The sequence below is a fragment of the Pongo pygmaeus genome, chromosome 6 (genome assembly GCF_028885625.2).
Source record: "Pongo pygmaeus isolate AG05252 chromosome 6, NHGRI_mPonPyg2-v2.0_pri, whole genome shotgun sequence".
Classification (NCBI taxonomy): domain Eukaryota; kingdom Metazoa; phylum Chordata; class Mammalia; order Primates; family Hominidae; genus Pongo; species Pongo pygmaeus.
In genome coordinates, this window is record NC_072379.2 from 42,400,921 (window position 1) to 42,426,505 (window position 25,585).

Genomic DNA, 25,585 nt, shown 5'->3' on the forward strand with positions numbered 1-25,585 from the left:
TGTTGGAAGTTCTGGCCAGGGCAATCAGGCAGGAGAAGGAAATAAAGGATATTCAATTAGGAAAAAAGAAAGTCAAATTGTCCCTGTTGGCAGATGACATGATTTTATATCTAGAAAACCCCATTGTCTCAGCCCAAAATCTCCTTAAGCTGATAAGCAATTTCAGCAAAGTCTCAGGGTACAAAATCAATGTGCAAAAATCACAAGCATTCTTATACACCAATAACAGACAGAGAGCCAAATCATGAGTGAACTCCCATTCACAATTGCTTCAAAGAGAATAAAATACCTAGGAATCCAACTTACAAGGGATGTGAAGGACCTCTTCAAGGAGAACTACAAACCACTGCTCAATGAAATAAAAGAGGATACAAACAAATGGAAGAACATTCCATGCTCATGGGTAGGAAGAATCAATATCATGAAAATGGCCATACTGCTCAAGGTAATTTATAGATTCATTGCCATCCCCATCAAGCTACCAATGACTTTCTTTACAGAATTGGAAAAAACTACTTTAAAGTTCATATGGAACCGAAAAAGAGCCCGCATCACCAAGTCAATCCTAAGCCAAAAGAACGAAGCTGGAGGCATCATGCTACCTGACTTCAAACTATACTACAAGGCTACAGTAACCAAAACAGCATGATACTGGAACCAAAACAGAGATATAGACCAATGGAACAGAACAGAGCCCTCAGAAATAATGCCGCGTATCTACAACTATCTGATCTTTGACAAACCTGACAGAAGTAAGCAATGGGGAAAGGATTCCCTATTTAATAAATGGTGCTGGGAAAACTGGCTAGCCATATGTAGAAAGCTGAAACTGAATCCCTTCCTTACACCTTATACAAAAATTAATTCAAGATGGATTGAAGACTTAAATGTTAGACCTAAAACCATAAAAACCCTAGAAGAAAACCTAGGCAATACCATTCAGGACATAGGCATGGGCAAGGACTTCATGTCTAAAACACCAAAAGCAATGGCAACAAAAGCCAAAATTGACAAATGGGATCTAATTAAACTAAAGAGCTTCTGCACAGCAAAAGAAACTACCATCAGAGTGAACAGGCAACCTACAGAATGGGAGAAAATTTTTGCAACCTACTCATCTGACAAAGGGCTAATATCTAGAATCTACAATGAACTCAAAGAAATTTACAAGACCGAAACAAACAACCCCATCAAAAAGTGGGCGAAGGATATGAACAGACACTTCTCAAAAGAAGACATTTATGCAGCCAAAAAACACGTGAAAACATGCTCATCATCACTGGCCATCAGAGCAATGCAAATCAAAACCTCAATGAGATACCATCTCACACCAGTTAGAATGGCGATCATTAAAAAGTCAGGAAACAACAAGTGCTGAAGAGGATGTGGAGAAATAGGAACACTTTTACACTGTTGGTGGGACTGTAAACTAGTTCAACCATTGTGGAAGTCGGTGTGGTGATTCCTCAGGGATCTAGAACTAGAAATACCATTTGACCCAGCCATCCCATTACTGGGTATATACCCAAAGGATTATAAATCATGCTGTTATAAAGACACATGCACATGCATGTATATTGTGGCACTATTCACAAAAGCAAAGACTTGGAACCAACCCAAATGAATCCTTCTTTTTGCTTGCGTTGTTGAAAGAAGGCAAGTCTACGGATAGGAATGAGTGAGGCACAGCTCCCTGAGGATGCCATATCTTGCCCGTTTCTTGTGTATTAAGTGACATCACATGTTACCAAACTAAACTGGCTGCATTTGCCTGCACACAACGTAAAACCAAACACCCAAGCATTGGATTTTTGTAGCAAGAAAGATGTATTGCCAAGCAGCCTTGCAAGGGGACGGAAGATGGGCTCAACTCTGTCTCCCAATACTTGCTTCGCAGCAGTAGATTTAAGGGAGAGATTTTGGAAGTGGAGTTTCGGGCTGGACAGTGATTGGCTGAAATGAAGAAGCGTTTAGAAAATCTCTTGGTCGTGAGCTGTTGCTTCTTCATGCTGCTTCAAGGGTCACATGCAGATTCAGGAGTTGGTATAAAACAAGCTGTGGGAATTCAGGCTGTGACATCAAAGGGCTGCTCCTTGGGCTAGTAAGTCTATTTTGTACAGGCTCCAGTCAGCCATATTGGTTCCAACCTGTTCCAGCAAGTTGTATAAGTAGAGGGGATTATAGCAAACTGTTTCCTTATCGGCTGCCCTGCAAGACAAGCTCAAGATTTCTGTTAGTTACTAGTTTCTTTAACCCTGTCGGGCACAGTTTCACATGTAATCAGAAAGGAACTTGCAAGACACATACATCTGAAAGGAACTTGGTCTTTGGAAGTTGTCAGTAAGGTCACAAAGTTGTGATGCTAGAAGCAGCCATATCTGAGATTATGGGAAAGACATGATATATTGGAAAAACAATAGCATCACTTTAAACATTACTCTAAATCAAGGTTTCTCAACCTTGGCACTATTGACATTTTGGGTTAGATAGTTCTTTGTTGTTGGGAGACTGCCCTGTGCATTGTGTAGGCAGCATCTCAGGCCTTTGTACCCACTAAATGTCAGTACCAACCCACCCCCTCCCCACTGCACGATCAAAAATGTCAAAATGTCCTTTGGGAGCAGTAGTTTTGAGAAACATTGCTTTGCAGATATATATGTTTGTTTGTTTGTTTTGCTTTGTGACAGGGTCTTGCTCTGTTGCCCAGGCAGAAGTGCAATGGTGTGATCCCACTCACTGCAACCTCTGCCTCCCAGGTTCAAGTGATTCTCATGCCTCAGCCTCCTGAGTAGCTGGGATTACAGGAATGCACCCCTACACCTGGCTAATTTTTGTATTTTTAATAGAGATGGGATTTCACCATGTTGGCCAGGCTGGTCTCGAACTCCTGGCCTCATGTGATCCACCCACCTCGACCCCCCAAATTGCTGGGATTACAAGCATAAGCCACTGCGCCCAGCTGAGAGACGCTGCTTTAAATAATCTGTGGTGAAAGAAAGTTCCCACCACCTGCCCACTCACTCGGTACCTCTCTCACCAATCCTCTTCCCTGGGTGTTTCCAAGTACAGAGGGTGGAAAGGGCTTTTCCACATTTCCCCTGTTTTGGTAGTAAACATTAGGAACAGCCATTGGCCATGGCTAGGCTCAGCCACCCACAGATATGGACACAGTAGTCTGACAAGCTGGGTTGCTGGGTGCTGTCAGTCCGGGCTCAACTGCCTGCACTGACACCATTTCCCTATAGGAGGCAGGTGAGAGCCATTTCTGAGGAAAGTCTCTGGAGCCCCTCTTCCTCCCACTGAAAGTTGTGCAAAAAGATCAGGAAGACAGTGCTTGGATGGAATAAATTTCAGTGTATTCACTTGACACATTATAGTGGCTGTCCCAAAGTTTACCTTATACCAAGTACTTTCCATGTGCCACATCATTTAATCCTCACAAAAACAGGGGAAAATATTATTGCCACCCTACAGACATAGAAACTGAGATTCAGTTGAAGGAGATTGTTGGTAAGGGACAGAGTTGGGGTTCAGATGTCGACAGTGAAATGCTTAACAAACTGTCATGCAGCCCACTCCTGGCAACTCTTCCTGCTCCTCTCTGGCCTCACTCAGCCTCTACTGTTCCAGGAAGCCTCATTCATAGTCATATGGTTGCAGACTTCCCAAGCTCACTGTGTTACCAAAAAGCAAGACCTGCCTTACGCTGCATCGTCCCAGCTGTCACCCAACTTGGATTCAGTCCCAGCACTGACACATCACAAAATCACAAAAGTGAGCAAACCATTACCTCCCTGAGTCTCCTTTTGTTTTTATCTATAAAACTAGAAAAATATTCTTTCCATAGGAATGTTGTTGGGAATAATAAAACATTATATTACAAGCTCTAGTCATCGCTGATGTTTAACAGGTAACAGTGATAATTATCTGTCTTCTCATTAATGAAGAAAAGGATTATTAATCATAGTGGGTGGAAGGCATCTATGGGAAGTAGAGATTTGAAGATAGGCTAAAACCGAAGTAAGGCCTCTAGATTAGATAATAGTATTGTGTCTATTTTAATTTCCTGCTTTCAATCACTGTGCCATGGTTATATAAGAGAAGTCTTTGTTTATAGGAAATATACACAAGAATTTAGAAGTAAAGGGACATTGTGTCTGCAACTTACTCTTACAGGCTGTGTGTGTGTGTGTGAGAGAGAGAGAGACAGAGACAGAGAGAGAGAGAATGATAAAGCAAATACAGGAATCAGGATGAAGGGTATCTGTTTGTTTGTTTTGCTTTGTGACAGGGTCTTGCTCTGTTGCCCAGGCAGAAGTGCAATGGTGTGATCCCACTCACTGCAACCTCTGCCTCCCAGGTTCAAGCGATTCTCATGCTTGTATTGTTCTTGCACCTGTTCTGCAAGTACAACATTGTGGGAATGGAAAATGCAGGGACTGGGCACTAAGGCTATGAATGAAGCCTGCACAGGAGTGTGGGTAGCAGAGTTCTCTAGTCCAGGCTCCCGCCTTAGGTGCTGGGACCTAGAAGAAAAGCCTCTCTGCAGACAGAACTGGAGTTAACACTGTCCACGATAAATGGCCCAGGCCTTGTTAAGTTTGCCCCACTGAGCAAAACAAGTACCCACCCACATTTGCAGCCTTGCCCAGCTCACATAAGGTGCCAGCCCTTGCTGTACAGCAGAACCTTTGGGGAGCTGGACAAAAGCGTATCAAGGAGTATACGCCCAGGAAGCCCAGTCCAGGTGGGGAGCCCAGCCACACAATGGCCCTTGCTCCCACACCTACTCATTCAGTCAGCCAAGGCCATGGCAGCTGAGCTGCCTCCACAGCTCATATAGGAAAGGGGTGTGGAAAGGGGCCACCAATGTGGTCAGGCCTCCATGGCCTGAGTAGGTCACCAAGCCTCAGGTGCACAGACTTGATGTCATCAATCAGGGCCTGTCAGCAGACCCAGCCCTCAGGAACACTGCTCCACACTACAACCCCACACCAAGGCGTCCTGGGCTCCCTCTGTGTTCTCCAGGCCCCAGGGAAGACAGACATAGTCTGCCACCAAAAGTTTGAGCTCTGCGACTGGCTATGAAGCAACAGGGGATGTCAGAGCAAGGGAGGGACAGGACAGGAGTATACATGGGCAGGAAGGGATTACAGCCAAGGAAGACAGGAGGCAGGTGCCTTGATTTTGAGACTGTGCCCCAGCAGGGGCTTCCCAGAAGCTGTATTTGTCCTAAGACAGCCCTCTGCAGCTGAGGAGCTAGAGATGGATATGTAGCTGTGTTAGGCCATTCTTGCACTGCTATAAAGAAATACCTGAGACTGGGTAATTTATAAAGAAAAGAGGTTTCATTGGTTCACAGTTCTGGTGGCTTTACAGGAGGCATGGTGCTGGCATCTGCTCAGCCTTTGAGGAGGCCTCAGGAAACTTACAGTCATGGCGGAAGGCAAAGGGGAAGCAGGCACATCACACAGTGGAAGCAGGAGTGAGAGAGAGAGAGGCACTGGGAGGTGCCACACTTTTAAACAACCGATCTCGTGTGAACTCAGAGCAAGAGCTGACTCATCACCAAGGGGATGGCCCAAGCCATTCATGAGGGATCCACCCCCATGACTCAAACACCTCCCACCAGGCCCCACCTCCAATACTGGGGATTACAATTCAGATGAGATTTGGTGGGGACATATATCCAAACCATATCAGTTATCAGTAGCCATACGGGATGAATGCCAGGAACTTAGAATTAGGACACATGGTCATTTAGACAAGTGGCTTGTCCTGTTGATGGTACCCTGATAGTCGTGGGGTTGCCCTGTACAAAAAGCGAGAGGAAGTCTACAGAGCTGTCAAAGAGGGGCAGGTGGGAAGGCCTGCAGAGGAGTCCCCTGCTGCACACCAGGCGTGCACCTCCCACGTCCTCGGGGCTGTAGGCCCCACGTGAGAGCAGAAAGAAGGATGCAGAGGAAGGCCAAGAACACAAGGTGTGCCCTTGGAAAGCCTGGGCACACCAAACACAACCTAACAAACAACAGCAATGAGCACACAGGGAAAGTACTCACAGGGAAACTACATCATGAACTAGAGGCTAATCCCACACCCTGCCACATGAGGCCCCAGGCCCCAGCCTATCAACCAGTGGTCCTTATTGCCACAGCGATTGGTTTTTGGATAGGTACCTGATCCAAGCTTCAGCCAATCAACAGGCCACTCAGCTGGCCATCAGTATGCCATCCAATCAGAGCAAAGCCCAGGACTTTCTTCGACACTTAAGAAAAGAGAAGTAAAGTAACTGGCACAGATTGGAGAGGGTCAAGGAACCCCGAGCTGGATACATACAAACTTTCGGTTAACATGGATGATTAAATACATATGTTTATGTGAACTCCCTCCCAAATATGCCCCACTATAATGACACAAGACAAAGGGCAGGGGGAGACCAATTGCAAGGTGGCGCAAATGAGAGATGCTACCAAGTGTGGCGGGGGAGAGAGGGGAGCAGGTGTCAAGTTAGGAGGCAACAGGCTGACGGGCAGGGGCAAGCAGATGGGGAGGGAGGGGCTGAAGCAGAAGTGTCGAGTGTCTGGAGGGATGGGGCCAGAAAGGCAAGGGGCATCCCGAAGAAGCTATACCTGGGGAGGGCAGCTCCCTCCCCACCCGCTCCCCAATTCATCAGCCAGGAATGCACCATCCACCCCACCCCAGGAAGGAGGACAGAGCACTTTCCTTTGGGAGCATTGAATGGCTCAGAGATTCTGCCACTCTGTGGTCCCCAAATAAACTACTCATTGTTTCAAGTAGTCCCTGTAGGGTAAATGTCCCCCATTGTAACTGGACTCGGATTCCGCCGCTTGAAAGCCAAATACAAGAGGAGAGGTTTTAACTTTTTTAGTTAAAAAAGTAGTTTTAACTAGAGCCGGCAAACCAAGAAGATGGTGAATTGTTGTTTTAAAGCATTCTATTATCTCAAATTTTAAAATTTATCATAGGATTCTTTAAGGAAAACTTGGTATGGGAGATACGTGGGAGCAGTGCAGGGTACAGGGTCTATGTGTCTTGATCCAATGGCTGTCTTGAGTATCACCTATCCTGAGGTCTGGTTGGTGTTATCTTTACTTCGGCCAGATGGTGGTGGGCGAATTGTTCCGACTCCCCCTAAGTTGGAGGATTCTGCAGGGGTTCTGTGTCTGGTTTTTGTTTCAAGATTAGTCCCTGGAATTCCCAAGTAAGCATAGAGTTAGATAAGCGGGCATGGTGCAAAGGAGTGTCTAGTGGGAAAGGGAGAGAAGCACAGTTTCAAAGTACATTTCAAGGTTACATTTTAAGACTAAAGAAAAAGCCTTAAAATGCATTTTAAAGCTGATTTAATGCTTGGCTACACTAGGCTCTGGCCAGTGTGCAGTGTGGCTGCTCTTGGATCAGGTGATGTTTCAATCAGCTGTGTCCAGGGAGGGCAGGGCCATGTGGCAGAACTTGGGACCTCTGTGTGAGGGACTGCCTTGGCCCCTGTCCTTAGCAGGAAGCTATGGTAAGGAACCCTTAGGGAGACATTAAGTTGGGGAGACCATCCCTACCAATCCTTTAACCTCCCCAGCCTCAGCAACCTCAGTTGGAAAGTGGTGGTAATAATACTACCACTGACCAGGTGTGCTGGCCAAACATTCCACACTTCCGCTTCAGCCGCTCCCTCCCCACTCTACTGTAATCCCAGCACTTTGGGAGGAAGAGGTAGGTGGAACCTGAGGTCTGGGGTTGATACCAGCCTGGCCAACATGGTGAAACCCCATCTCTACTAAAAAGAAAGTACAAAAAATTAGCCAGGTGCAGTGGCGTACGCATGTGGTCCCAGCTACTCGCGGGTCTGAGGCGTGAAAATTGCTTGAGCCTGGGAGGCAGAGGTTCCATTGAGTGAAGATCGAGCCACTGCACTCCAGCCTGGGTGATAGAGCGAGACTCTGTCTCAAAAAAATAAAAATAAAATAATAATACCACTGCCTGCCACACTAAGACTGTCTGATTAGATGACAGAATGAATGCAGAAGTACTTTGTGAATCATAAATGTTTTCATCAATACTAGTTATAATGACAATTGCTCCTTCTCCTAATAAATGTATTGCCTTTCTTTAGGAATAAATCTAACAAGAAATGTGTAAGATCTATATGAGAAAAATAATAAAATTCACCTGAAGGACATAAAAGAAGACCAAAATAAATGAAACAACACGTATTTCTAGATGAGAAAACTCAATATTATAAACAGGTTAGTTCTCTAAAATGAATCCCTAAACCCACAAAGTCAATGCATTTCCAATGAAATTGTCAACAGCATTATTTTCTGAAGTGGGATGAGTAGTGCTAAGATTTATAAGAAAGCCAACAATCCAGAGCAGTGGGGAAGGGATTGCTTCCCCACCAAATAGCCATATTAGAGTATTCCCTCGCACCATACTCAAACCACCATCTCCCAGGACCCGGGAGAGCAGAAAAGAGGAATGAGAAGAAAGGCGAGGATGTGAGGTGCAGAATGGCAGCGCACCCAGCACAAGCAATTGCAGAAAGACTAAAGTACTGAACAAATAGAAAACTTGGAAAAATATTAGAAGGAAATGTGGGAGAACATTTTTGCAATTTGGGGATTGGAAATGGTTTTCCTAACAAGATATAAAAACCCCAAAACAAGAAAATAAAGATTGAAATTCATAAAAACTAGATATTCCTGTATGATGAAAGACACAATTAATCAAGTTGTTAAGTTTAGCAATAGACTAGGGGAGGTATCATAGTATATTTAACAGACAAAGGATTAATAGATATTACAGATGAAATATAAAATAGTTTCTCCAAGTCCATAGGCAAAAGATAATCCAATAGCAACATAGTTAAATAATATAAACAAATCATCCTTAGAAGAAGAAATGCAATCACCAAGAAACACATGAAAAGGTGTCCAGCATTTTGCAATTCAAGCAACGATGAGGTGACAGATCGGCAAAAAACTCATAAAGATTTATCATCTGAAGGATTTGCCAGGATAAAGCCAAACTTCTTTTGTTGGTGGAAGAAACTGGTGAAGCCATGTGAAGAGGCCACGTGGTCCTGCCTACCAAGATGTAAAATGTGTACAGCATTTGAACTAGCAATTCAGCCTCCAGGAGCCATCCAGAAGAAACACTGACACACACTCAGACTCTGGTGAAATTCAAGGACTTCTGCCACAGCCTCCTTTGTAATAGTGAAAATCTGAAACTGCCTCAATGACCATCAATAGGAAGTTGATTTTAAAGTGTTACAGCACATCTGTCTGGAGAGATCGCACTGGCCACTCCTCCTCACCCCCTCTGCTGGACCTCTGAGTGTAGGTGGCCTGGAGCTGGGTCCTGAGCCCTCTTTGGTCTATACCGACACCACCCAATATGGTAGCCACCAGTCACACTCGACACTTGAAAAGTGGCCAATCCTAACTGAGAAGGGCCATGAGTGGGAAATACACACCAGACCTCAGCGTCTTAGGCAGAAGTACGTTTTGTTCCAGACTATTGACTGAGCCCACAGCTGAGTTGGCTCCAGCACCCTGGCCCCCTGCTCCATCCACTCACTGGGCCTCCCCACTGCACAGGGCAACCTCTCCAGGGGCACTTGGGCTATGAAGGGGAGAGTGGGTTGCATCCCAGGCTGAAGCTTCCTGAACAGGGCCAGAGGAGGAGCCAGTCCCTGTGGGCCTCTGTTCTGACAGTGTCAACCTCAGCCAGGCTTGTGTGGGCCAGGTGTACTGTTCTGGTTCAGATTTCAAGACGATAGTCAGGGCAGGCCATGCCAAAGCCCTCTGATGGGCTCCCCTACTGCCTGGCAGACCCGTCCAGCTTTGGACTCTGGCCCTGCGACCTGGAAGTCAGGCTGCCAAGAGGTCCAGGCAGTGGCCTCCACTGCAGAGGGGCTCTGGAGAGTTTAGAGCCCTAGATGGGGGGGTTAGGGATGTGAGATGGTCCCAGGGGCCTGCTCCTGAGCCACGCCAAGGTGCCTGCTCCCTTTCCTCTGCTTCCAGATTCACGGGGTCCTCTGCTCCTCAGAACAGGAGTGTGGGAGACTCTGAGACACTGCCCCAGGAACTGAACAGGTGGCAAAGGCTTAACAGGCTAGCGGTCACTGCAGAGACAAGGCGATTGAGTGGTCACCATGGTGATGGGGATGGAAGCTCTTTGCCACCAGTCCCAGTTTTATGCATGGCAGCTCTAATGACAGGATGGTCAGCCCTGCTGAGGCCACTCCTGGTCACCATGACAACCACAGGCCCTCTCAGGAGCACAGTAAGCCCTGGCAGGAGAATCCCCCACTCCACACCTGGTTGGAGCAGGAAATGCCGAGCGGCGCCTGAGCCCCGGGGAAGCAGGCTAGGTGTGAGAGAAACAGTCACCTGCAGTCTAATTACTCAAAATCTGTCTCCAGGCCACAGGAGGGAGAGGACATTTCCTACTGAATCTGTCTGAAGGACACTAAGCCCCACAGCTCAACACAACCAGGAGAGAAAGCACTGAGGACGCCACCCAAGCGCCAAGCGATGGCCCTGCCTGGAGAACATCCAGGCTCAGTGAGGAAGGGTCCAGAAGGGAATGCTTGCCAACTTGCTGGAGAACAATGAAAAGGAGGAAACTGTGACTGAACCTTAAACCCCAACCAGCCCGAGGAGGACGACATTCTCCCGGGGACCCAAGGGCGGGCCGTGACCCCTGTGGGGGAGAAGCCTTGGACATTTCCGCTTCAGAAGCCTGTTGGGGAAGGCTGAGGGGTCCCAGCTCCCCGCGCTGGCTGCTGTGCAGATGCTGGACGACAGAGCCAGGATGGAGGCCGCCAAGGAGAAGGTAGCTCGCCCTCCATTGGGCATCCTGGGAGTGTTTGCTTGCCTGTCCCCAACATTCTGTGGTTTGTTTGAACCTCAGAATCTGATTTTATGCACAGGCTGTTTGAGAAGGGTCTTTCCAGGGGTGCCTTCTGGGGCAGGAAGGCCCCTACTGCCTGGCAGACCCATCCAGCTTTGGACTCTGGCCCTGCAACCTGGAAGTCAGGCTGCCAAGAGGTCCAGGCAGTGGCCTTCACTGGGGAGAGGCTCTGGAGAGTTTAGAGCCCTAGACAGGGGGGTTAGGGATGTGAGGTCTTGTGGGCAAAGCCCACTACCTGATTTTGAGACAACACTCACTAGACATGGTGACAAGTCAAAGATGCCTTGCCTCCTGGCAGGAATCACTTCGCAGGGAGCCCAAGGGCTGCTGTGGCCTGCTGAGGAGTGCAGGGCAGTTACTTTTTCCAAAAACAAAGAGAAATCCAGGCATGCTCTGAGCCAGCCCTGAGCTCAGCAGTGATGAAGGAGAGAGCTGGAGACAGGGGACTTTGCTGTGAAACACTGGGGGGAATGTGCCTGCATCACTCCAGCTGGGGGCCCAGGCAGAGTGGGGGAGAAGGGGTAAGTGGGCAGAGCCAGTCACTTTGGGCATGCTTCCCTCTCGCCTGTGTGAAATGACCAGGTCAGCATAAACCCCAGGCTGGCTGTGCTTCTGGCAGAGCTAATGATGTTAGGAGGAAAACAACCAGCCCAAGTGAGAGGGTGCGCAGCCAGACAGCTGGACCGGCCGAGGCCCCAACCAGTCCCAGATCTGCCTGTCACTGGTGTTACGGCAGCAATTTGGATGAGAAATCCTGCCCAAAGGGGCCCCTTCAGGCCACCTGGGGAGAAGGAAGCGGCTGTCTTTGGCATGACCAGAAAGATGGCTCGGAGCTAGGGAGAGGTGGACATGTGGGCTGTGGAGATCTGGCACTTTCCCCAAACGGGGAGAGAAAGCATAGTGTGCCAGTGTGTGTGTGTGCGTGTGTGTGAATGTGCTATGTGTGCATGTTTGTGCCTGTGCATACCTGCATGTGTACATGCATGTGCACATATATGTGCACAGGGAATCACTTTAATAAAGGCCACAGCAGAGCTGTCCCTGAGCCCCTTGCATTCACAGTGGCATGTGAGTGAACCACCTTCTTAGGCTGGGCATCCAGTCTCAGACTCTGGGGCTGCACATGCCCCATCCTGTATCTGCTCCACATGTGAGTGGGTGCTGGTCCTGACCAGGGCCAGCTGTGAACCCCAGAATCCTGGGAGGTCACTGACATTCTTGTCAGGGCCAAGAGTGGAACAAGGCAATGCCTCCGGCACAAACTTTAAGGGGTCACCAGAAACATCAATCATCAAGATATATGCTATTTTAAATAATCAAAATGAATGCAAAAAAAAATTATGATGGACAAAATATCAAACTCTAAACAAAGGCAGGATGAGTATCACTGACTTCTGCACTTTTCTCCACCCCATCTACCCCTCTTCTAGTGCCTGGATCGCAGGGTGCCAAGGCCCAGATGAGGGAAGCGTGGAGCTGCAATGGCCACTCCTGTCTGCTTGCTCTGGCTGCACAGAGGACTCAGTCCTTGTCTTGGGGGAACCTATCTTGGTTTTAGGGTCATCCTAAGGATCTGATGTTTTCCAAGTGAGCTGGCTGTCCAGGCCCACCCATGTTCAGTCTAGTCCTGTGTCTCTGGGAAGTGCTGCCCCTACCCCAAGCCAGTGTTTGACCTTGGAGCAATGAGCAATGCCCTCCTTGCACTTTCAAAGTTGTCCCCAAGACGTCAGCTGTGGTTGTCTGTGTGCAGACTCCCAGGAGGAACTGTCTTCTTTCTCCTTTTGGTTGCTTTGGAGGAAAGTAAAGTGTTGCTGGTTTCCCTCTTTCTACTTCTCTGATTCAGAGCAGCCGTCTTGCCGGTACCAACCTTCCAGATCTTACCTGTGGTCACAGGAGCCTGTGGCCTCAGTCCTGTGCCCAGTGACTTCTCCATGTGGATGTCAGCTCCTTAGGGGCAAGGCTGATTCCACTGACACCACCCCCACCCCTCATAAGCCCCTTCTTACCAGCTGTGGTTGCCTGGTACCGCATCATCACTGACTCATTCCTTTGGCATCAAGGTTCATCCTTTACTGGGCCACCACTTCTGGGTGGCCTGAAATAGGGCCCTGGGCACCCCTCTTGGGGACCTTTTGGTCCATATTTTCACTCTCACCTCACTATGGACAGATGAGTAAATCTGGTTAACTTTGCCTGATAGATTTGGTGACCTTTTTTCAGGAAGGATCCTGGAAAGATAAGATTCAGGTGTATTGGTCAGCTTAGACTGCCATAAGAGAATACCATCCACTGATGGCTTAGAAACAACAGAAATTTATTTCTCACTCTTCTAGAGGCTGGACGTCCAAGATCAGGTACCAGCATGGTCAGGTTGCAGGGAGGGCTCTCTTCCTGACTTGCAGACCGCCACCTTCTTGCTGTGTCCTCACATGGTGAAGAGAGTGAAAACAAGCTCTCTGGTGTCTCTTCTTATAAGAATGCTAGTCCTATGATGGGGGCTCCCCCTCCTTACCTCATCTAAACCTAATTATCTCCCAAAGGTCTCATCTCCAAATACCATCACATTGGGGTTAGGGCTTTAACATATGAATCTGGGGGGACACAATTCAATCCGTAACACCAGGAGGGCATGCCGGGAGGAACTGACCTTCCTCCCTCCAGCTGCCCTGGGCACCTTTGCTCCATTGAAGGAGCAGGCTGAGAAGTGGAATGAGGATGGAATAAGGTGCACTCCATCATGCTTACCCACATCCCTGGCAGGAATTGTACTGGGCCCCAGCAGGAGAGATGCCCCCCATACTGCCATGGCACCTGCTCTGAGACAGGTGTGCAAGTGCAAAGCTCCAGGTGGCCTCCAAGCAGGTGTGCTGGGAAGAGGGGCCAGTTGGGAGGAGCAGGCAGCACCAAGGCCTAGCGGAGCAGTGACAGGTCCCTGACTTCAGGGAATGGGCACCCTGTGGGCAGGCAGCTGGTGTGGGGGTGAGGGCTAGGGCTGCATTTGTGGGACCAGGGCTGGGCCATCCATCATATGCCGTGTCACAACCCCAGTGCCCCTGCTGTAGCCAGGACAGGAGGCCAGGCCAGGCTGGGAGGTGACAAGAGTGGGGGCTGTCCCCAGGAGAAGCACTCTGCTGCCTGTGGCCCAGGCCTCTGGGGATGAGGACCCCTCAGAAGGAGTAGCTATGTCTAGGAAGCCCCAGGGCAGGAGCGAGCCAAGGGGGACATCATTAGTGAGATCCAGGGGATCAGTGGGCCACAGGAGCCCCAGCGTGAGCCCCTCTGACTGATGCAGCTAGGCCCACACCTGCACCTGCCCACAGCAGGACCCCCAGGAGAAGAGGGGACAGATGGAGGGAGGCACAAAGTGTCCCTGGCCTCTGCCTTGAAGCCACCCCAAAGCAAGAGAGATTTAAGCCCCTGTTTAGTGACCTCCAGGGGAACATTCTGGCCTATCTGATGTGGGAAGCCCCTTGTGGGGTCTGTCATTCTTCAGCTGAGCCAGGCCTCTGGAGGCAGCCCAGGCATGTCCCCTGTGTGCTCCTGTCCCTGTGTTGGGACACCTGGCCCAGCCCCTCCTTCTGCCTTTCTCTTCCCTTCCCTTCTCAGGAGTGGACACTTCCTCCTTTAGCCCCCTCACAGCTGTGTGAACTTCTCTGTATCTCTCTCTTTCTGTCTCTTTCTCCCCCTCTCTCTCTGTCTCATTGTCTCTCTGTGTGTCTGTCTGTAGTATTCTCTCTGTCTCTGTCACTCTGTCTCTCTCTCTGTGTGTCTATCTTTCTGTATTTCACTTTGTTTCTTTTTCTGTGTGTGTGTGTCTGTTTTTCTCTCTCTCTCAATCTCTCTCTCTCTCTCTCTTTCTGTCTCTCTTTTGCTGGCCTGAGCAAAGAGGGAGCCCCATCCTGATGCTACATAACCGTGAACCAGCACAGACAGAATTGTAGGAAAGTCCTGCAAGTAGAAGGATAGAAGGATGAGGGAAGGAATGCCATGTGAGTCACGACAGATCCCTTTCCAGGAGCCACTGACTCACCCTGCCTCCTGCCCTCCCACTGTGACACTATTACTCACAGACAGGCCCGGGTTAAACCCATGTTCCAGGTGCCCTGTGGTTCCCACAGTGTGGCTCCCTGGGTCTGGCCTCAGGCTCCACAGGTGCCCAGCCCTGCCAAAGGCTCCAGAGCAGCTGTCCCAGCTGGGGAGCTGCGGGGCCCCTTCACAGAGCGCACGGGAAGAAGTTCCATCCTACATGTTACATCAAGAGGGACGTGCCTGAGAAGGGGAGCTGGAGCCCGTGCAGCCCCTGCTTGCGTGCAGAACATAGTGTACCCTGAGCATGCCATGAAAAACACAAACGCACAAAGTTGTAAAGAAAAAAGAAATGACAGGTGGCTGTAAAATCAGTTATAGCCCACGAGAGGCCCACTAATGAGTGGTGATTTCAGCTGATTACAAAGAAATGGTGGTGTTTCTGTAATGACCTAAACATGCACTCGTGCGTGCACACACGCGCACGTATAGTCACATAACTGACCAGCCCTATGCATCACTTGTTAATTACTTAGTAACTGTAACATTAATGGTTTCCAATAAGTGAGCCTTAGTCTCTGCGCAAGGGTCAGTTTATTGAGCACACAGGGGCCTTGCAGTGGGGGCAGGTGACCTGCTCCTGGGAGCCGCCAGCCTCTCCTATCCTGCTCTTCATCTTCCTCTGTGGTAGGAAATTGTCGCACTGCTTCTACACCTGAGGCTGAACGTCTCCCTTTATTTCAGTCTGAAACACGTGTACAAATATACTAGAATGAATTAAGGTTGCAATTATTGATATCAGGCAGTGAGTACATCAGGGTTTGTTATACTATCTCCTTTACTTACTTCGAAGTCCTCTATTACCAAAAAATTAAACACTATAAAAGAAAGAAAAAGGAAATGAGGCTAGATTCAACGCAGGTTACTCTTACTAAACCCTTCTTAGTCCCAGGAGTCCCCTAACACAAGCACTTGTGACCTGGAGTGATATTCACAGCATTCCTTACCTGGCAGTACCTGAGTATTAGCCCCTCCTAGTGGGATCTTTGTTGTAGACAACCAGCAACTATCAGCCCTGCCAATAAACAAGTAGGAAAGGGGAGTGCTGGAGAGGCCAAGAAGTGGGATTTTCCGTGCTCCTGGGCTGTGACCCAGAGGGCATGGCTGTGAGGCTGATCTCAATGAACACTCTGTCTTGGAAGTACAGGGATCCTCTGCTACCTGAAAATGTTCTGAGTATTCACTTTCACGGATTGCAAAGTCATTTACCCAAAATTCACTCATTCACTCTCCAAATGAAAAGTGAGTATGATGAATCAGTATTCAAGTTCCACCTGGGTCCTGGGAGAGGGTATGGACATCATATCTCAGCTGTTCTGCCAGGAGGACCCAATCTCAGTCTCACTGCCTGCCTGCATCGTTTGTCTGCTGCCAGCCTGCGCAGTAGGAAGGGAAAACATGATTTGTATCTGTTTTAGGTCAGGTTCCCAAGAAGTAGAGCCTGAGATTGGAATTCTTGGAAAATGGTGTTTGCAGGAGCACTGTCAGCAGAAGCTGTAAGGAAGCTGGGGGGACAGAAAACGAGAGGTAAGAAGCCAGTCAAAGAGGCAGGTCCAGCTTAAGTCTGCCTCAGTCTGGTTCCACCTGGGCTCTGATGCATGAAGAATATCACAGGGTTGTCCCTCCTGGGAGAGGGGCCAGCCTGTTGTACCTGTATCAAAGCCATCAGCTGAGGGCCAGGGGGGAGGGAAGATCTTCCAGGCATTTCCAGGAAACTCTCAGGAGAAGGGTGTAGCTGTGAGCAGTCTGCAGCTGCTGCTCACTGCAGCTAAAGGCTGGGTGTGCAGGCCAGTCGGCCAGTGAGGCGCCAATCGCAGGCACTACAGTCCACCCCTTGACTGCTCAGACCTACTGCTTTCCACTTTAAGCTCTCTCCATCCAGGCACAGCTTCAGGGAAAACTTACAATTGGAGAAATAGAGGGATGAACTACAATGCCCACTTCTGCAGGTGATTGTAAGACTGTCACTGATACTCACCATCATGCCCCACCCCCACCATCCATTCTAGTGTCCCCTTCCCCTTGGCTAACACTGCTGGTCTAGGTGACTTGCCCAGAGCAGGAACCAAACCCTTATCCCTGAGGCATCTGAATCCTGGATTCCTTTATCAGGCTATTGTTATTGTAAGTTGTCCATTCCCAATTACAACTGGACATGAGACTACCAAGAAACACCCTGGCAAATCATCTGAGTGCAAGCCATATTCTTCCTGCTCCATTATGTAGCTATAGTCCTACCTCGTAATGACGAGGGTAAATTGCCACATTATGCTCCTTGTGCCAGGATGGTAATACCTTTCTCTACCTGCTTGGCTGCTGGCACAAGGAGCACAGCATGACCAGGAGGCAATTGTAGCTGTACATTTAGTGAACGTGTTAATGTATCACCTGGTGGAAGGACCCCCCCTGAGAACCAAGACTTCTAGACCCACAAAACCTAAAGTTGTGAATGGTGGAAGCATAAATTTCCCAAGTGGATCATGGAGAGTGATGAAGAGCTCTTGGTTCCCAAACCCACATATTTTACCTTTCAGGAACATGGCCTCATCCCATAGCCATTAGAGTGTATATTGCATTCTGGAGGACAGTGGGCCCTCCTCATGGGTGTCATCTTCAAGATGACAGCTCCACTGTGCCTCCAAGAGGATGCTCCACCACTCTATCTGTGATTCCTTGGTTAGCAGGACTGGCTGAGGCACTGAGGGTAGGAAAGGCAAGTCCACTGCTGGCTGGAATACATGTCAATCCAAGTCAAGAGAAAATGCTGCCCTTTCCAGGTTGGAAGGGGCCCGATTTAGCCAACTTGTCACCCAGTAGTGGCTGGTTGGTCTCTTCCAGGAGCAGTGTTGTACCAGGGATTCAGCACCAGTCCCTATTGCTGGCAGTTCCTACATTCAACAGCAGCAAAACTAGGTCAGCCTTGATGAGAGGGAATGTATGCTTCTGGGCACAGGCATGGCTTCCTTCTCTGACCCATGATTATCTATTTCTGAGTGCATGGTGGCCGACATTCAGCTGCCTGGCCATCCTATCCACTTGGTTATTATTGCCTCTTCCACAAGAAGTGGCTTCTGGCTGTCATTAATGTCTCATACTTTGTGCCCACTCACACAGGTTTATCTCTACAACTTTTCCCCATGCCACGGCTTTTCCACAATCTTCTAATGTTGCTCCTTCCAAGCTGCTGAAGAACGAGCTAAGCTATTCACCAATGTCCATGAGTCTATATTTACCTTAGGCCGCATCTCTCCCCACACAAAGTGAATAAGCAGGTGCACCCTCCAAAACTCTACTAAGAGGATTTCTTCTCCCCAGTGTCTTTCAGGGCCACCTTGAGTGGGGCTGAAGTACAGCAGAAGTCCATTTCCAGCTTGCATCAACATGCCAAACTAACCTATCCATGATCAATGCGTAGGTGGGTTTTTCCCTCCTCCAGCAGCTAGACAAAAGACACCCCCCACCAGGAGGCCATATGTGCATGTGAGTGAAAAAGAGGCACAGGGGCCAATATTCGTGCAACAGTGGTAGATGGCAGGTGGGTCTGGGCCACCTGTCCCTGCAGCTTATCTGTGCCATCTGGACCTGCTGAAGCCTGATTCCAGATATACCATTTCCATCTTATGATAGATGGCTTATGACCTAGTGGGTCTGACAGCACTAAACTCATAATGGGCAGTTATGGCCACATGGTCACTTAATGTCCTATGGTCAGATACTCTGCTGGGTGGCATGCCAGGAAATGCTTTACAAGTGGTGTTTGGTTCTCTGCTGCAGATGGCATGACCTTGGTCCAGAGCCCTAGGGGTTTGGACAGTGACTCCTGTTGGGGCCTAATCTCACATTCCATGCAGAGTATCATCAGATTTGCCAATCACATAGCCTAAGGGTCAGGACGGATCCAACCAGTTTTTGCAGAGATCAAACTGGAGAATGAAAGGTTGATATGATGTGACCCACCACTCTACATACATCCTTTAAGTCTTTGAGAATGGCAATAATTTCTGCCATCCCTGCAGATTTGTGTTTTTCTATTTTGTCTGGGTGGGAGTGCAGCATTTTCACTTCGCCTTTGCTATTACAAATGTTGCTTATTCTATAAATCAAGGAACCATTGTAAGGGCTCTTCTTATGGTTAAGTATATCCATTCCAATGATTTATTCAGGATCCAAGGAAATGATTTCTGGGTGAATACACAGAACTAGTGGATCCAATGTGAGACATACCTGGGCCATAACTATATTTGTCGTCTTACCCCAATAAGCCTGCACTCTACTAGGACAGCCATGATAGCACTTTAGGACCCTAGATATAAGTGTGAATTGCTGGCTGGGCATGGTGGCTCACGCCTGTAATCCCAGCACTTTGGGAGGCTGAGGCAGGCAGATCACCTGAGGTCAGGAGTTGAAGACCAGCCTGGCCAACATGGTGAAACCTCATCTCTACTAAAAAATACAAAAATTAGCTGGGTGTGGTGGTGGGTGCCTGTAATCCCAGCTACTCAGGAGGCTGAGGCAGGGAGAATTACTTGAACCCAGGAGGCGGAGGTTGCAGTGAGCCAAAATCACACCACTGCACTCCAGCCTGGGTGACAGAGCAAGACTCCATCTCAAAAAAAAAAAAAAAAAGTGTGAATTGCTATGAAATCACTATCAAAAGATCTGAGTGTTACCCTTACTCAGTGTGGTCGAATATAAATAGCCATAGGTTCCTGTTATACACACTTGCTGTGGTGCTACAGAGTCTTTCCTCATGGGAACCCAGTCCCTCTTTCAATCAATGGGTTCTTGTTCTGAGAACTGGCTGAGGTTTGGAAACTGTGCCTTTCCATCATAACTTTCCACTGGGGTGACTGACCTTGGTCTTCTGTTCATCCTTTCTGGCCCCTAAGAATCCAACACTCTATTAGCCTTCTCCTTAGACCCCTATAAGCAAATCCCTTCTAGTTGTTAGTCTGACCTTGGTGCCCAATATGATAGTTATTCCCACTTTGCTTCTGATGTGCTTCTAAGTGTTGCCCCTGGTCTCTGCCCTTAAGTGATCTATCATCCCCACTGCCATTAGGGGGAGAAGCTCTGAAAAAGAGTTGTCTCCCATCAACTCTGGTCTACAGAGGACAGCCCTTCTGAGCCTCATCCATGTGCCCAACACCAGCAGATTCTTTACAGCCTGGGAAGCAGAGTGTCTTCCCTGCCTTTCCAGGGAACATAGCCAGCTTACAGGCTTTTTGATCTTATAGAGTAGGTCAATTATATTTTGCCCCATTTCTTTTATCCTTTTGATCACTTCCTCTTGGTCCACCACGTAAACTCAAGCATCCCTACTTCATTTAATTGAGCTGTTGCTTTTTCTAAGCTACCAACAGCCACCCCAGCAATGTATCAGAGCCCTCTCTTGGGACCCTTGCCAGGGTGTTAAATCCTGCATCATAGGAGAATGCCCCCACATCAGCAAAGTCCTCTTATCCTCTTGATATCCCACCTGCCTCAGTCCAGCACCTTCAGGATCTGGTCTCAAGCACAGGATCCAGCACCTTTGGGACCGTCTCAAGCATAAGATCCAGCACCTTTGGGATCTAGTCTCCCACTTCCTGCTAGTACTTGTTAGCCAAAGACTGAGTTCCTTTGGCATACAATTTTTTTCTTCTTCCTTGACAGGTCCAAGTTGGGCCGTGCTGAGATTTGGCCCTCCTTGTCGCCAGGAGGGGAGGTGGGGGCCGATCCTGAGGAAGGCATGCATTTTCTCCTGGGGCACTTGTCTCTTTCAGACATCTGCATACTTTTCAGGAGAGAAAAGGCCTCCTTCTCACAGCAAGACTACTTCTGTAGGTGCAGGTGGCTCGTGGGAATCTGGGAATTCAAAATTCTCAAGTGTACTCACTAGCACATTAGAAAGCCAGTTGTACACATCCCTTTCCAAATCTTCATTCAGTGACACCATGTCGGTAGCTGGAAATGGGCCATGGTGGGTGTATTTCAACCATGAAAATCAGAAAATGCTACAAACCAGGGCATCCCGCATCTCTAGACAGCAGATTGTTAGCCATTTCCCAGCATACGATTGCATATACTCCTTCCCATCAGGGCCCTGGCTTGCCTTCGTGGAGGACTCAGCCCTTGCTGAAGTTCTGCTGCTGCTCTTACAACTGAGTCCTGTGCCTGGTCTCCAGCTCTGCCTGCCTCACTACAGGAGACAAGCGTCTCTTCAAACACTGCCAAGAAGACCCTCTGGCTCTCAGACTTGGCTTTAAATCGATAGACCTGAGCCTGCCATTTTCTCTTTTCCATGCATCACTCCACTGATCCACAGGTCTCAGTGGCATAGTCCTTCGGGTTAGCATCTCCCCCACACCCTCGGTGCCAGAGACATTGAGTAAGCAAGTACCTCCCTGTCCACCTCCATCTCCGCTCCCCACAGGCAGGGCCTTGGCAATCCACTGCTGCAATGTGCCAGAGACTGTCAGTACTTCTACCACCAGTGAGGTGGCATCCAGCTGGGAAGTGATCCAACTCCAGAGTCCCGCCCTCATAGGCTGATTTCTAGGACCACCCCTGGTAGACTGTGTTAGGTTCTTGAAGCAGAGCCTGAGATAAGGATTCTGGCACCTGTGATTGAGTGGGAGGGTGCTCTTAGGATGAAATGGGGTAGAAATACGCAAAGGTACAGATTCAGCAGCAGTTGAGCCTCAGTCTGACCCAGCAGGGAGCTCTCAAATGTGAATGACATCACAGAGTTGTCCCTCTGAGGCAGGGGCCAGCCTTTGTGCTCCTACATGAGTCAGTCACTGGCTGGAGGCCCCTGGGGAAAGGCTAGGGCTGCCAGCTTTAGCAAATAAAAAATTAGGGCACCCAGTTAAATTTGAATTTCAGATAAACAACAAATCATTTTTTAGCATATGTCCCAAATTGTGCAAAACATAATGTGTTTTCTCTGCCAGGCCTAGGAAGGGCATAACTTCCCAGGTATTTCTAGGTGAAGTAACTTTGTAGATCAGGAGTAAGTCCCAGGAAAGAAGTCCAGCTCTTCTCTTCAACCCTGGGCAGCTGGGGGTAGGCACGGGAGCCCAGCAGGCACCCATAGCATCTCCTACAGCATCTGAAATGAACAGGGTCATCACATACTACATACAAATGTACCCACTGCTGAGTTCTTCAGGGATTATATAATTAGGTACTTGGTATTTTAAATACATTACATTATGCAGAAGTCCTTTGTGGATTGCTGTATTTGGAGAGTTTTGTGATATTGGGGGGATTAGATGGAGTTTTCAGATGGGCATCATACTGTTTTTCATTTAAAACCCTAGAGCATTGTAATCCTAGAGAGTGATCCTGCTATTAGTAAACTAGCTCTCCAATAGCTTTTCAATGTGGCTGCAAAGGACATGCATGTGGTTCACCCTCCCAGGAAATCCAGGAGGGCAGCATTGGCCTGAGTTTGGCTGGTTGGGAAGGTAATGCTGGACAAAGGCAATGGGTGGAATGGTTTGCTTCCCTCAGTCCTTTCAGACACAGCCCAGCCCACCACATCAAGCCAGTGGGTGCATTTGCAACCAATCCCCATGGGAACTGCAGCCTCTCAGAGGTGGGCAAGTTGGCCCGGGTGGGTCAGGAGGATCAGATGTTGAGGAAATCTTTGGATTGGAGGCAGGCAGAGCAGGGAAGCATCGGGTGATTCTATGACAGACCCAGGGCTCCAAGCTGCAGTTCAGGAGGGGCACTGGTGCGGCCTCTGCTCAACTCCTCCTTGAGTGACATCAGGTGAAGTGCCGACAACACAGAAGGCAGCAAATGCTGCCAGTCAGGTCTGCTTCCCAGGACAGCCAGTTGCTAACCCTTCTCCAGCACAGCACTGGATTTTGGTCACCTGGCTGGGAGCTCCACCTCCCCAGCTGCTGCCTCACCTGCTTTTCCAAACCCCACCCTGTAAACGGTAACTACATTTTGTGCCCACCACACCTCGTTTCCATCTCTTTGGAGCACCTGTCACGTGGAGCTGAACAGAATGACCTGTTAAGCCCACCGTGTCTGTTAGTGTTGTCTAGGCTGTACCAGATACCCAACTAAAACTGGATTCACCAACAGGCATTGTCAAAGCACATAAGAAAGAGTCCAGAGGCAGGCAGCTCTCAGCCTGGTGTCAGGCTCTGGGTCAGCTTTCCAGATTCTCTTAGCCTTCCCCACATCTGCCAGATGCCGCCACAGGCACAGGAGGTACAAACAAACCCAAAAATGTTCTGGAAACAAGAAGGGAAGGGGATCCCCCACCATATCTCCCCAGAGGCCTTCCTTCTCACATCTCACTGTCCTGAAGCCAGCTCTAGCAGAAGAGAGCAGGGTGAATTTGTCCAGGGCATTCAGCCCCCGCTGCTGGGTCCATTACTACTTGACCCTGAATAAAACAGAGGCTCCATGAGCAAGAAGGAAGGGGAACTGGATGTTAGAGGGCAAGAATGTATCCATCCCACCCCTAAGAGCATGCATGGACAACTGCCCCATTTTTGCTCCTATTGCAGCCCAGGGGCTGGCCCAGAGACCTTGCCAGTGCTGAGTCACAGGATGCTGGGAAAGTGAGACCAGAGCCTGGTGTTGGGGAACAGCTCAAGGCTGCACTGGCCTGCAGGTCATAGAGCAGCTGCTGAGCAGTGAGAGCCCATGATGGGCCAGGCCCTGGGTCTTGGAGACCTGAATGAGATAGACTGGGCTCCTGCTCTCCCGGGCATTGCCTGTTAGAGGGCAAAGACAATTAACAATAAATAAATAGAACATGAGGTGGTTTCCAATAGTGACTGATATACTTTGGATATTTGTCCTCTCCAAATCTCATGTGGAAATGTAATCCCTTATGTTGGAGGTGGGGCCTGGAAGGAGGTGTCTGGGATATGGGGGCAGATCCCTCGTGAATGGTTTAGTGCCATCCCCTTGGTGATGAGTGAGTTCACGTGAGAGCTGGTTGTTTGAAAGAGCCTGGCCCCCTCTCATTCTCCTGCTCCCACTCTTGCATGAGATACCTGCTCCCCCTTCTCCTTCTGCCATGATTTTAAGATTCCAGGGGCCTCACAAGAAGCAAATGCCAACGCCATGCTTCTTGTTCTGTCTGCAAAACTGTAAGCCAATTAAACCTCTTTTCTTTATAATTTATCCAGCCTCGGGTATTTCTTTATAACAGCACAAGAACAGCCTAATACAGTGATGCTCTCCAAGTGACCTTTGGGCTGAGACCTGAAGAAGAAGGGGAAGCAGTCAGGTGTGATAGCTCATGCCTGTAATCCCAGCTCTTTGGGAGGCTGAAGTGGGAGGACTGCTTGAGCCCAGGAGTTGAAGACCAGCTTGGATAACATAGCAAGACCCTGGCTCTACAAAAAAATTTTTTTAATTGGCCAGGTGTGGTGGTGCACAACTGTAGTCCTAGCTACTTGGAAGGCTGAGGCAGGAGCATCTTTTGAGCCCAGGAGTTTGAGACTGCAGTGAGTCATGTTCACACCACTGCACTCCAGCTTGGGTGACAGAGCAAGACCTGTCTCAAAAAAGAAGAAAGAAGAAAGTAGGAAGAAGAAGAAGGGGAAGAAGAAGAAGAAGAAGGAGAAGGAGAAGGAGAAGGAGAAGAAGAAGAAGGGGAAGGGGAAGGGGAAGGGGAAGAGGAAGAGGAAGAGGAAGAAGAGAAAAGGAGAGGAAGAAGAAGAAGAGGAAAGGAGGAAGAGGAAGAGGAGGAGGAGGAAGATGAGGAGGAGGAAGCAGAAGCGGAAGAAAAAGAAAGAAAAGAAAAGAAAGAAAGAGAAAGAAATAAGGAAAGAAAGGAAGGAAGGAAGGAAGAAAAAGAAAGAAAGAAAAGTGAAGGAGGGAAGGAGGGAAGGAAGGAAGGAAGGAAAAAGGGAAGGGAAGGGAAGGAGAGGGAGAGGGAGAAGGAAGAAGGAAGAAGGAAGAAGAAAGAAGAAGGAGAAGCAGAGGCTTGTGCTGGATAGCCTTGCTTTTGCCAGTGACCTTGCTGATTTTCAGGGGGTCCTGGTGTCTTAGACCATTTGTGTTGCTGTAAAGGCATACCTGAGGCTGGATAATTTACAGAGAAAAGAGGTTTATTTGGCTCACAGTTCTGCAGGCTGTACAAGAAGCATGGCACCAATGCCTACTTCTGATGAGGGCCTCAGGCTGCTTCCACTCATGGCAGAAAGTGAAGCAGAGCCTGCATGTGCAGATATCACATGGTGAGAGAGGAAGCACAAGGAGGCAGGGAGGTGCCAGGCTCTTCCTAATAGTAAACTGTCTTGAGAACTAATAGAGTAAGAAATAACTCACACCCTGCCCCCAAGGAAGGACATTAATCTATTCGTGAAGGATCTGCCCCCATGACCCAAACATCTCCCATTAGGCCCCCCCACCTCCAACATTCAGGATCAAATTTCAACATGAGGTTCGGGTGGACAAACATCCAGCTATAATACTGGGCAATGCTGACCTGAAGACAGACTCTTCCCCTCTCAGGCCCAGAGCTCCTTGGCCCTGTAACAACAGAAAATTGGGTTTCAGTGTCAAGATTTTTCCTTTAGTCCCCATGCAGCTCCTTGGAATGAGG

The 25,585-nt window shown here is 48.8% G+C and overlaps 1 protein-coding gene across 1 annotated transcript in view; it reads left to right on the forward strand.

Annotated features, from left to right (window-relative positions):
- Window positions 1-10,327: 10,327 nt before the first annotated feature.
- The window catches only part of GCK (glucokinase), a 44,940-nt gene continuing 29,682 nt past the window's right edge, over window positions 10,328-25,585 (forward strand). The window contains exon 1 of the mRNA XM_054494751.1: window positions 10,328-10,854. Within this exon, the coding sequence (XP_054350726.1) occupies window positions 10,813-10,854 (42 nt within the window). The 5' untranslated portion in view covers window positions 10,328-10,812. The remainder of the gene's footprint in view (window positions 10,855-25,585) is intronic.